This window comes from Myotis brandtii, unplaced genomic scaffold (genome assembly GCF_000412655.1).
Source record: "Myotis brandtii unplaced genomic scaffold, ASM41265v1 scaffold436, whole genome shotgun sequence".
Taxonomy (NCBI): domain Eukaryota; kingdom Metazoa; phylum Chordata; class Mammalia; order Chiroptera; family Vespertilionidae; genus Myotis; species Myotis brandtii.
The window spans coordinates 413,534-426,821 of record NW_005366679.1 but is presented as its reverse complement, the minus strand read 5'-3'; the positions used below and the strand labels follow the sequence as shown (position 1 = coordinate 426,821).

General features: G+C 39.9%; 1 protein-coding gene across 15 annotated transcripts in view; it reads right to left on the bottom strand.

Annotated features, from left to right (window-relative positions):
• The window catches only part of MBNL1 (muscleblind-like splicing regulator 1), a 197,899-nt gene that overhangs the window by 157,853 nt on the left and 26,758 nt on the right, over positions 1 to 13,288 (bottom strand). For 12 of the 15 annotated variants that reach the window (XM_005874392.2, XM_005874399.2, XM_005874396.2 and 9 more), the window contains exon 1: positions 12,953 to 13,026. The exons of 1 other annotated variant lie outside the window; for it this stretch is intronic. Coding sequence is in view for 1 of the 14 variants with exons in the window: in XM_014546217.1 (XP_014401703.1) it covers positions 13,027 to 13,185 (159 nt within the window). In the remaining 13 variants the exon portion in view is untranslated. Of the gene's footprint in view, positions 1 to 12,952; positions 13,251 to 13,288 lie in introns of those variants that run through there. 2 more of the 15 variants (XM_014546217.1, XM_005874394.2) reach the window with 2 other exon arrangements.

Sequence of the window (13,288 nt, the reverse complement as noted above, 5' to 3'; positions counted from 1 at the left end):
AGGAATAGCAACCCAGACTGGTATTATCACAGAATGTGAACCCTGGGGGATTGGTCTGTTTAGAGCACCCATATGAAACTGGATGGCAGGAGACAGACCTGGAATTTGGGGCTGGACTCAAGTCAGTAAGAATTCTGCCTTCACTTCTTCATTACTTCCGTGCCAAGATTTCACACAAGGGCAGAGTCAGACTATTTAACTAACTACCCTAAGGGCTAAGAATAAGACTATATATGGGAAATGAGGAGATCTTATTAAATAAATTCAGGATTTTTCTACTTCCTAAAGCTTTTGCTTTGGTTGCCAGGAAGCTGAAGAGATAAATTTAGTGCTCAATTTCATCTCAAGTACTCGTTTCATCTCTTTTCCTTCTAATTGATTTGTTATGTCTCTTCTTTACAGTCCCATTTTATGAGCACTTGACTGGTGTAAGCCGACTCAGATCCTTTTTGGATGTAGCATACATCATGCACAAATAGAATTAATCCACATTTGTCCTGGTACCAGGTAAGGTTATAGATGCAACGCCAAGTTTCAGAAGAGAAAGGAGATGTTAGAATTCACCCAAGTAAAGCTTGTTCGTTATACATGTCCTCTATGAAAGATGGCCACAGAGAACTAGGAGACCCCATGACAGCAGTTAACAATGGCTCTGAAATGTACAATGGTTAGGTTCGGCAACCTATCTTCTTGCCGGGCTGTCCAGTTCGACCTTCTCTGTGAATCCGTGTTCTTACTCTAATGCCAGAATGACCTTCGGAAACGCACAAGGCTTCCAAGGCTGCAGATATTTTCAGCTGTATCAGCCCTGGCTGTCACAGCTTTCTGCCGGGTACTGAGTGGCAAAACTGGAGCCTCCTGCACTAGCCTGACCTTTTAAACTCACAATGTTGTGCTGCCACTCAAAGCTGAGTTTTCTCTTTCTGCCTTCTCCTTTGTGATGCTATTTCTCTTGCTAAATCGTAAAGCAGACAGCCTAAAATGGCACTTTTCCATGAAAATACTTTGCCTATACGTGGTAAGCCTAACTTTAATAGAGGCTTTGGAATACATATTTGCTGACTTCTAGAAATAATATTTTTTTTAATCACTGAAAAGAGTATTTAAATGTTGTGGCAACAAGAACCATAATAATGTCATGATTTCTGCAATGGCCAATTTCAAGTTTGAGAGATGTCTACATTTTATAATTGCACCTCTATAATTGCATCTGTTTGTGTTAACTATTATATATTCAATGCCTAGCACAGTGCCTAGAATACAAAAGAACCCAAATTAATATTTAAGCAAATGTTGCAGAATCTGCATGCTTAATTATACTTCATTTATCAGAGGACCAGTGAACTGAAATATAGGTGCTTAATTTTCTTCCCCCAAAATTAGTACATCGGCAAGGAATATTTCTCTTAAAAATTATGCAGGAGAAAAAAATATGCAGGAGAATTCTTAGTACATGACAGGAAACTATTTTTTAAATCCATTAATGTCAGGTCATTAACAAACAAACCTGTTGCTGTATGAACAGGTTAAAGTTTAATGTCAATGGAAGAAAACAGCAATGTAAATCAACTCATTAAGACACAGATTAAGTTTCTTAATAATGCTATCTATCAAGTGATCTCAAAGCTTAATAACTATTACAGAGTAATAATATATTTAAATTTATGCTTGTTTATCAGAGTGTCTTTTGTTTCTACTTAGCATCTGTGGCATACTATAATTTCACAAATCCTATTTGTAATCACTTCAGAGAACCACAAAATGATATTAAACACAATATTTCAAAGCAAATTTACAAACTCACACTAGTTGGTGAATGTACTCCTTCACTTCGTATATTTACTCTGTTCCATGCTTAGCTATAACTTACGCACTACTTCATAATCCTTCACGGAATATACACGTACAATGTATATAAGACACATATATGCACACATGACACACACAGACATGCTCTCATTACTCCACTGGGGTTTGGGGAGATAAGACACATATATGCACACATGACACACACAGACATGATCTCATTACTCCATTGGAAGTGAGAAAACATCATCAGAAATCTCCGAGCGAATGTCAATTCTCAATGATTGTTTTTATGTTGGCAACTGGTTTCTATTTTTCAATGATGAAAGAAATGAATTTAATTGCCCTAATGCCTCCAGTAATTAGTTGAATAGATTACAAGAGCATTTGCAACAGTCTTTTTGGGTTCAAGATATTCCCTACGCTGTACAACCTAAAGCCATCCACTTGAGCAACTGGCAGAGTGCTATGTCATTCACAAGTGACATCAGAAACTGCACAGGTGGTAATGATTTTGAGTCTAAAAGTAGATTTTGCTGATCTTGGCAAGTGCCGGGGCAGAGGGTATTAGGTGCACAAACCACAGAAGCAGATAAGGCCATTTGATACGGCCCTCTGTTCCCAGCCAGTGGAGCTTCAAAGCCTGTTCCATCTCCTGCCTTTTTATGACCACAATGCTTCAAAACCTGTCTTTTCACATTTTCTCTCCTCCATGTAGTCTTTCTAAAACTAACCTGGATTAGACCTCAAATAAATATACTCCCCGTAATCGTGTACTTACTCAGGGAGACAAACAGCAAAACTGCTGGGTTGAGACCTCAGCACTCAGAGTACCTTGCTATTTGACCTTGGGCAAATTAACTGACCTTAACCTTGAGGAGCCTCCATATTCTCACCTGTGGACTAGAGAGGGCCAGCAGCGCATACATCTCACAGTGCTGTGTAAGAGCCAGACCCGGTCACACAGATGAAAGAGTAAGTTCCTACCAGATACACAGCTATTTTTATAATTATGATGATGGCTCATGGTGAGAGGGCCAGCAGCGCATACATCTCACAGTGCTGTGTGTGTAAGAGCCAGACACGGTCACACAGATGAAAGAATAAGTTCCTACCAGATACACAACTACGTTTATAATTATGATGATGGCTCATGGACTGGTCTTTCGTGACTCTTGTTTTGTTTTCATTGTTTCACCATGAATGAACCTTATCCTTTAGGCCATACACTTCAGAAAAGCAGAACTTGAACCTTAATTTCTCTTGAAAATTTCAGTTGACGTATGATTATCAACTTTTTTCTGCAGTGGCCTCTAAATAAGCATTGATGAGTAGAAATGAGTCATGGTGAGTGATAAAAGAGCACTTCTGACTTTTCTAACCTAGAATGCAGATTAAATCCTGGACACAAGGAACAGCCCAAACCCTTCGCAGCTGAACGGGGTCTTACAGGACACGCACCGTTGCACCGTCACCAATTGGGAGTTTGGAAACTAGCCCACAAAGTACAGCTTTATTTCCTGCACGTGAAGAAAAGCCGGAGGAAAAAGAGCATCGTGTGCACATTTAAAACCCTTTGTCATTGAAGTGAAATACAGCTCACCTCTCGCTTATGGATTTTTTCTCTTCTGTGAACATAAAAGTTGCAGGCTCTGAAACTGGACTGACAGGACTGCGTGTTTTAATCTCACCAGGCGTGAGCATGAAGAAGCTTCCGCCGGTAAATTGTACATACCACCTTTGCCCAAAATACCAGCAGCAGAAATAAATTAATCTCTTCTGTTAGGGTGACACTATGTTTGGATCCTCTTACTTATCAAATACTCAAACAGAAAAATAAATGTCTTAAATAGTGGACTTTAATAAATCATGAGTTGATGTGGTCTTCTCTCTAATATACAAAGTACAGAAAGAGTTCGTGTGTCTACTAGATGGTTTCAGGAAAATTCCACACTCTGCCCACGAGCAGCCTATTCTTGGCTCTCCGTGCCCACTTTGTTTTGCCCGTACGTTTCTTGTGAATATTTCAATCACTACACAGGAAACTGCTTTGAGCACAGGGCACATCCTACTCGCCTCTCCATCCTCCAAAGGACACCGCACTCAATAAATATCCACTCAATAAGAGTGTTTTCCTCTGAGGCCAAAAGCAATGGCATAAGATTCTTCCATCGTCCTTTTCTAAACAATATACAATTTTACTTGGTATGCGTTCTAAATAACTCTAGGAAGAGGGGGATTTGTTAACAAAATGCCGTGTCTCCGGGAAAACAAGTCTTCCATGCATAGATTATCTTCTCAAGTCATAAGCTTTGCCATTTGTGGCAGAGAGCACAGGCCAGTGTGTGAAAATGATGCAACAGGAAAGCATAAAATGACCACGTGAGGATGACAAATGAATTTAGCATGCACTCCGCAGTCACCCCTGTTGTTTCTTGGTGAAAACTGTCTGACATTCCATTATTGGTGAGAAAGTACATTATCTTCTGGAACTTTGCAAAGCTTCCTCTGGAAAAGGATCCCAAACGGGCCAAATGCAATTGTCACACTACTGTAAGCCCTTATCATAGCTGCTGAAGACGGGAGTCTAGTTTGTTGTTTTGTTTTTTATAAATCACAGAAATGAGTATAAGCCTTTGTCAAACGACATGCCATTTCCAATCCAACCTTAAAGCATAAAGACAAAATTTTATCCGCCCACCGATTATATTAAATGTATACCTTCTTGACATGTGTCAGATGTTGTATGAGTGAAGTTTTTAAGTTACTGGATCATAACTATACCACATTCACTCCTAGCAGATTTGTAAGGGGAAATAAAGAATTCTGGTTTTTCAGTGAAAAATGACCTGGCTGCCATTCAGTGTGGCTGCTCACCGGCTATGTGCATTTGGACATAGAGACCACCTTCTCTGAGTCTGTTTCCTTATCTCTAGCAAGAGGATGAAGGTTCCTGCCACATATGTCTGTTCCCTGATTGTTTGGCACCACGATGAGATTGTGTTTCCCAAAAGAACGTAAGCCAGCAATGTCTCCTACAGAGAAGATGCTCAAATAAGTAGCCTCATCATTTCCACCTGTTCATGCTGTTTCTCTCCAAATTCCGAAGACCGTGTAAACTTCCTACCTACGTCAGGTGTCACCTCCGCCATACAGCATGCCCTGACCATTCAGTTCCACAAAGGCTCAAAGTTCCTCCTTTGGTACTCAATTGTACAGCAGCAATACCCTCACCAATGACATGCCAATTATATGTCAATTTCTCATCTTTCTCCCCAATTATAAGCCAGTTACATGTCAAAGAATATAAACTATGTAATTCTTCTTTGGAACTTCTTCCTTAACTCTAACAGGTGCTCAAAATAGGTTTGCTAATTAACTGTTCAGCAGAACACGATGGATGAAGTGACTAGCCTATGTCACCTTATTGTTAAACTTAGTAAAGTAACTTAGTAAGTGAAAAGACCTCCACAGTTAAACTTTATACTCCGTTACTGACAAACAGACACAATCTCTTCCTATATTAATTGCTCCCCAAACAGTATTTATTTTAAAAATCCAACCCTCAAAACTCTATTTCCCTGACAAAGTCATTCCCCACATGCAATTTTCAGTACGTATGGTCCCCCAGAAAGCAGTATGCAGAATTCTATTTGTATGTATTTTACCAGTAGCCTCAATTATTGTTCTGGACATTTCAAATTATTTTTTGGAAAGGTAATACAATATCTCAGAGAGTCTCTACAGCTGGATCAAAGACTTGCTTGTATTCCCTGATGTTCACTTTTGCTATGCCCATCCAAACTCTTAGAGTCCTCTGGATGGGGTATTTAAGACCAAATACCTTAAGTGAATGCCACTAAGTTGACAATGCAGCTTTCCCTGAGATATTTGAGCACTGAAACTCAAATAATGGCTGAAAAGTAATTTGAAGTAAAATTTATCTTGAACACATAAGGCAAAGAAGAAGTTTTCATTATAATACTTAATATTTAATCTTAGTTACTTTAAAATGAACATTTTCTAATTATTATCTTAATATCAAAAACAGATTTTTACCATATCTTTATAATACAAAGCAAAATCCAGATAAGGGGGGAAAATGTCTAATAACAGAAAAAGACATTTCCAAGTGTGGCTTTCACAATATACTAACAGGCATATAAATGAAAGGTGAAATAAAGCACTATGGATAATTATTTTCTCTGGCTCTATATAAACATACTATAAAGATATATAAACAGTATAGCATTTAAATTCTATTTTGTGGATATAGACCATTTAAATAAGCAATAAGTGATAATTTTTTTTTTAAATGTCTTGATTTCATGGTAATTTCTCTATGTATACTAAACATGATATAACATAATCTACCATTGCTATGATATTTTCTACTTATATGTTAAGCCATTTACTTGCAAAAGCATGTAATGGCCTTAAGTAAAAAGGCCTATGAGTGTCCTTTAAGGCCTTCTAGTCTCCTTGAAATATAACTATCTTCACAACTCCAGGTGACTGTGAACTTAATGCAACTGCTTATTTATTCCCATATGTAAATCATTTTGTTGTCCAGGAAAAAGAATATCACGGTTATACTGACACCTTCCCTAAAATAGCAAGGCCTGAGAGGTATAAACATCAAGCACATTGAGTACATTGCAATCTGTTTTTATCATGTATCTCCCTGCCACCTGGTTCATCGCTGAGACTGGGTCACCCTGGTGTTCCGCATGAACATCAGTGAGACCAGGACTGCCTGCCAACAATGAGGCCTTTCCTAGCAAATAACAATCTACCCCTAAAGATGAAATTATGCTGACTTTGGAATTGCCTGTTTGGGTTAAAGAATTTGGCGATCTTCTATAGTCAGAGCCTGTGCTTTAAAGAGCGTGACACAAAACAAAATGTTTTAAGAATTTAATATGTATCTCCTATTTAAGCTTTCGTTCCTGATAAAACATAATTTTAAATGTGTTTCTCTTGCTGGTATTTTAAAATATAGTTATTTAAAAAATAAAAGCTCTCACAAGTAATAATATGATGAACAGGGATAACATTAAAGTTTAAAGAAAGAATGTTAATGAAGTTTTAATAAATCTTACTATATTTGTTAAGTGATTTTGAATACCTCCCATCACTTTTAATGTCTACCTCTAATCAGCTGCTACATCCTATGGATCCTAAGCCTGTCACTTTTACCCCAACATACATGGCCTCTTTTTCATTCCCTCATTTAGTCCCTCATCTCTATTCTACAATCTCTACTTCACGTTATATGTGTCCCATTCTTCCTCTATAAAATGCGCTAAAACATAACTCCTGTAAGGTTGCTTGCCTAACCAAGTGTCTTCTTATGTTCCCCATTGTATCAAACATACTACCTGCTCTTCAATGTCCTCCAAAATGTAGTTACCAATCTCCCTTTGCCACCTGATTCCTCATTTCTTCCTATCTACTAACGGCCCACCCCTCAATGCCTTTTCTTTCTATCCTCTTAGTTTCTACCCATTCTTCTAGAGTCCCCTTAAATACTGTAGGAAACATGACTAGAATACTCCAAAATGTTGATGGTCTCAATCTCCTACCAGCACCCAATACAAGTATTTTTTAAATCTATTTTTATTCTTTTACATCCAATCATGGGTTCTAGAATTGGGCTATCTTGGTTCACTGCTTTGTTGTGCTACTTTTAGTTAAGTAACCTTGGGTATTTAACTTGCCTGTGCCTGCTTCCCCATTTGTGAAACTATGATATTAATAGTACCCATATCATAGGGTTGTTCTGAGGAATATAGGAATTAATGCATAACCTTAATCTGGCACATAAAAAGTAGTCGAAAATGTTAGAAATCGCTGTAATAGCTCTTACCATTCTCACTATTCTTTATATAGCATTGAAGGCAAGACAAAAAAAATGGTTAAAAATATGGACATTGAAATAAAGAAAAAATAAATAAAACTCATAGCTCTACAAATGACAAAAAGTGTTATCCAGTCATGCTACTTAATCTTTAAGATAAAGGTCATAAGGGCTATTTTCCAGCTGTAAAAACATTAAATGAGATATTTTGTAAAAAAAAATATATAACAAGTAGCAGCTTCTACTATTAGTAATTATTTATATGTTTATAATTTCAGAGTTGGAGAAATTAAGGAACAAAGAGTCAATGATTTTTTGCAGGCTACACATCTAGTTGGATCTGGCCCGGTAAAATTAAATCTATACATTGTGAGGTTGTCTGTGCCCCTCCCCACACTGAAGTCTATTACTCCTTTCAAGACATAGACAGAAATGCAATAAATATATAAAGATAGAATAATTTAAAATGGTAATAGTATTGAGTCACTCTTACATATATACAGTACTGCACTTTTCAAAACACATGATCCCCTGGTGGTCTTTTTTTGTAATACCTGCACTGCAACAAAGACTGGCTTGCAAAACAAATGTACATAAGTATCTATATATATAAAAGCCTAAGCGACCGAACAACCAAACCACTGGTCGACTGGTTGACCAGTCGCTATGACACGTGCTGACCACCAGGGGGCAGACATTCAACTCAGCAGCCGCCCCCTGGTGGTCAGTGCACTCCCACAGCCAACCTCCTGTGGCCAACCAACCTCCCGCAGCCCTTCCCCCTGGCCGGCCCGCCAGCCTCTTGAGGTCCCTCCCCCGAGCCCTGCCAGCCCGCCCCGATCAGCCCTGGGCCCCCATCGGGGAGAGAGACAGCCCCGATCGGCCCCAATCGCCAGCCAGGCTGTGGGGCCCCACCCATGCACAAATTCGTGCACCGGGCCTCTAGTAGTGTTTATAGGAATGGATGTATCTCTTCATAGGCATTTTGAAACTAAAATTTAGTAAGCAGAAATATCAACAGGATTCTTGGGTTGGAGAATACTGAGTGTGGCAAGTTCAGTCAATGGCTCCCAGCTTTTCCCTACAACTTTCCCCCGCAGCAGGCCTTGTGCCCTCCTATTCTTTCTGTCACTTAACTTGACTCCCACCACCCACCCCAGACTATCTTTCTACTTCCATGAGAGTTATCTATCCCCATAGAGCACTGAAAGGTCACTGTAAAAGTAATGCTCTCTTAAATCAGATAAGGCAGAAACAAACAAAATGTGAATGTATCATTATTACAGATAGAGAAAATCCAGTGTCAAATATAATTTTTAAACATGAATAATTGCCGAACCGGTTTGGCTCAGTGGATAGAGCATCGGCCTGTGGACTGAAGGGTCCCAGGTTCGATTCCAGTCAAGGGCATGTACCTTGGTTGCGGGCACATCCCCAGTGGGGAGTGTGCAGGAGGCAGCTGATCGATGTTTCTCTCTCATCGATGTTTCTAACTCTCTATCCCTTTCCCTTCCTCTCTGTAAAAAATCAATAAAATATTAAAAAAAAAAAAAAAAAAAACAATGGCCACTTCCTAACATTTAAAAAAAAAAAAAACATGAATAATTATCTCAAAGAGATATACCGGAATCATAAAAAAACCTAATTAATAGTATGTAGAAAACTGTAACCATGTATTTGCTAAGTGTTTCCCCAAGGGTATAGATGTAATGCTTACAGGAATGTACGTTTTTATAATATGAAAAATACCGCGAACAAATCAATTTCCCTACTTCAAATCTAAAAATACAAACTATGTCGGGAGACATGAAATGTCATCTATCAGTAGCTCTTCTTGAGTCTTCTGCTTTGCAATTATTCTCCAATCATTAATGAGCATGCTTCATGACTCATCAAAAATGATCTTCAGTGTTCATGGGGATCCTGGCTTCCTCACGCTCCAAACATGTGTCGACACTAATGGCAGCTCTGCCTTATATAGTGGGAGACAGACTCAAGATGACAACCAGCCAAAGGCAACTCTTCTGAGGTTCCCAATAAAATCTGCCCCCCACATACACACACCCCCAAAGACCCCACTATATCCTTCCTGTTTTATATCTTTGGCATCCTTCAAGGAAATAAAAGTAAGCATACTTTATATAGTTAGAAAAGAACTGCTTTTTTCTTTTTTTTTCAGCCTAACTCTCACTGTGCATGGCAAAATGTACTTCAGTTATGAAAATATCTAAAAGGAATGCTTCCAGGACCTATGCCATTGTGCTTTGTTTACCAGTCAGATGATTTTTCAAGGCCGTGTTCAAATTATAAAGCTACCTCTCTGCGTATAGAAATTCTTCAAGGCCCATAACATTGCCGCAGAAACCTATTTTTACCTTTCTAACATTCCAAACAATATCCTCTTCCCTACAGATGCAAATTTCTCATCATCGTGAATTCATTAATCTTTGGTTAACCTTTGGTCAGGAGTTTGGGTTTATTTGGTGTTTTTATTTTCGAAGGCAAGAAAGTCATAGCAAAGGAAAATACATATTAAGCATTTGAAGATAATTGTTATTTACTGAAAGCTCTGTTCTAAAATAAATTTGAGAGACTCGTTCATGTTTGGTAACTTTGGGACAATGATAACTATAGTGTCTCTAAATGTTCCTAAGTAGCAATCATACTCTATTCTGGCCTTTGAGAGGTGTTAACACTCATCCCCTAATTATAAGTCTTTTCTGTGTTATTACTACCTCACCATTAAATCTCTAAACTAAACAGTAGTTGTGAGGAAATAAAAATAGATGTTAGGTGGTGTGTTTTCTCAAATTTTGGTTACAATGGATAAGAATGATGAGGAACTTCTACATATACTAAACTGCGTTAGCTTGAAAAAAAATAATAGTTCATTTTATTGTGTTTTGACCAATAAAAGCCCTGTAGGCTTTCTCCCAGAGTACTGCTCTCCGCCTTTATTCTAGAACAGCACTGTCCAACAGAAATGTAATGCAAGCCACATCTGTTATTTTAAGTTTTCTAATAGCCACATTTAAAAAGTTAAAAGAAAACAAAACCACAGGTGAAATTATCTGATAATATATTCTATTGGAACAAATATATCCAAAATATTATCACTGCAACATATTTATGATCAATATAAAAATACCAATAGGATGTTTTACATTCTTCCCTTCGTACAATGTTTTCAACATCCAGTATGTATTTTACATTGTTCAAGTGCTCAACAGCCATAAGCGACCAGTGGCTACTATACTGGACATTCGAGACTGCCAGTAAGATGAAGCTTTTTGGCCTAACGGGCCACACACTTTAAAATCTTGTGTAACATCCTGGATGATCGGTATTGCTGTTAGGATTTTATATACTGAGCCAAACATTTAAGTTAATGTCTCTCACTTCCTCCTTTCACTCCCCAGGCCCACATATCTACTGCCCATACTCTCTTTCTTCGAGTATAAGAAACCCCACCACCTATTCTTTCCAGCTTCTTCTAAGCCAAGATCTAAGATGAACTCTAATCCGAGCATCTTCTAACAAAGCAGCCAGCCAGAAGGTGCAGCCGGGCTATTCTCTCTCTGTTTCCATAAATAGATACATCTAACACAGGCCTAATGTATGGTGACAATGATAAATGCAAGGACAGTTTGGTTTTGCTTACAGGGAGGATAGGAAATTTTATATAATGAAGCAACACACCCTTCCTCAATGAGAAATACAGTTTTACACTTTGCCCTCCTTCCCCCCTCCCCCTTCTCCCCCAGGAGACACCTTGGGATATTCTGTTCTTTTTCTGGAACAGAACCGAGTATTTCATTGCATAGGAATTCTGTGCCCAGAGGAAGAACAGAATGTTGGAATCAAGATGTAATGAATTCAACTTGGAGTTTGCCTCCAATGTGGCAATGTAAACACACGCAATAATATCTCAAACCATAAACCATTTTGGATTCTCTGTTGGCATAGCTGCAGAGAGGAGCATCACACTTGATGTGTGTCTGCACGCGAATTTGTTCTTAGTTACACGAGGAGGAAAACTAAACTGAGCACATGTGAGCTTTTCTGAGTCTCTCCGTAATAATGAGACCTGATGATTATGTCTTGGATGACACTGTAATTATAGGCGGATGGATGGGTGAACAGGTTTTGTGGTGCTGACCCAACCTGTTCCCTCAAGCACAAAAGGCAACTTTTGTAGTCCTCAGAGAGGAAACCACCCCCCCCATTAAACAAATAAAACGAAAAACTATGTCTACATCTTGTGAGAAGTTCTAACAGTCATCAAACGTCCACTCCCATGCAAATACAGAACACAGACAAAAATCAGACCACTGTAGGTTCCTCATAAAAACAGTTTTGAGCTGTACTTGTCACCAACTCTAATAAAGCAAAGATACAAGGGACAACGATGCGCTTTCTCTGGCCACCAAATCAAGGTATTCAGCGTCTCTGGCTGTAACTACCCCTCAGACGTTCTACACTTTGAGCTCAATAGTCTTAGGAGGATTCTACGCTCCTTAACTTTCATTTTAACTTGTCTGGCTGATAATGTTTTATCTCGACGAGGCAAGGAGACACACCAACGCTCTCAGGCACCCACACGGAGATAACATGGAGTGTGGGTCCCTTACGCTGGTGTAGAACAGTTGGGCGATAAATGCCCCCTGTGTATAAACGGGCACCGTGTTCAAACCCCCCGGGAGGGAGGAACCCCGTGCGCACCGGTGTAGTATTTCAAAGCGCGCTGCAGAGGGCCTGCAAAGCCAGGGGCACTCATCACGACTTTCCTCTGGGTGCATGAATTTGTTGAAGCAATCCCTCGGAAGATGGCAGGGTTTACCCTGCCATTGGCTAGCGCTGGTGCCTGCGCCGGTGGGCACGCCGGGCCGAGGCAGTGGCAATAACCTTGCGGGCAGCTCCTTGCTCACCCTGAACCCTAGGGAAGCCCACTCCACGGAAACACGTCACAGACACACGGACGGCAGCTGCCTAAGGCTCCCGGCCCGGGAGAGACTTAGAAACACAATTGCTCTTCTGGCAACAGCCCTGGAGTTGCAAAGTGCTGTGTGCGGGGCAAGCGTTAAGCTCCACCATATATACCTGCTCATGTTACAGGCTCCGGAATCAAAGTATTCTCACATGACACATGACTACCAATAACAGATTCCGGCTCCGTAAAAAAAAAAAGAAAAGAAAGAAAGAAAAACGGGGGAGGGGGGAGCGCTGTACATATTTGTCCTGCTTTTGTCTAAAAACCTGAGCCCAAGTACTAACTACTTTTCCTACCTTTCAACCTCTCAAGGAAACAGTTCAATCAACCAGCGGCGGCTCCACCCAGAGAGCACGGCGCCTGTACTTACTTTTCTTACAGCTTTGAGTGACGCACCACAAAACGGTGGGGGGCGGGGGGTAGGCGCCCTCTCGGGCAGGGCGTCTTCCGCCCTGTAAACTTGGCAAAAAGGCAAACTGGCCTGAAATACGGCGCTCTCCATATAAGGAAGCCCAGCTAAACATGTCATGCGTAATTTATGGGGAGCAGGCAGAGAATTAACCTTTGCGTGCACATATTCGGCCCAGATGCAAGCCGGGCAGGAGGGCAGCCCCAGGGACAGGGATGCGGGG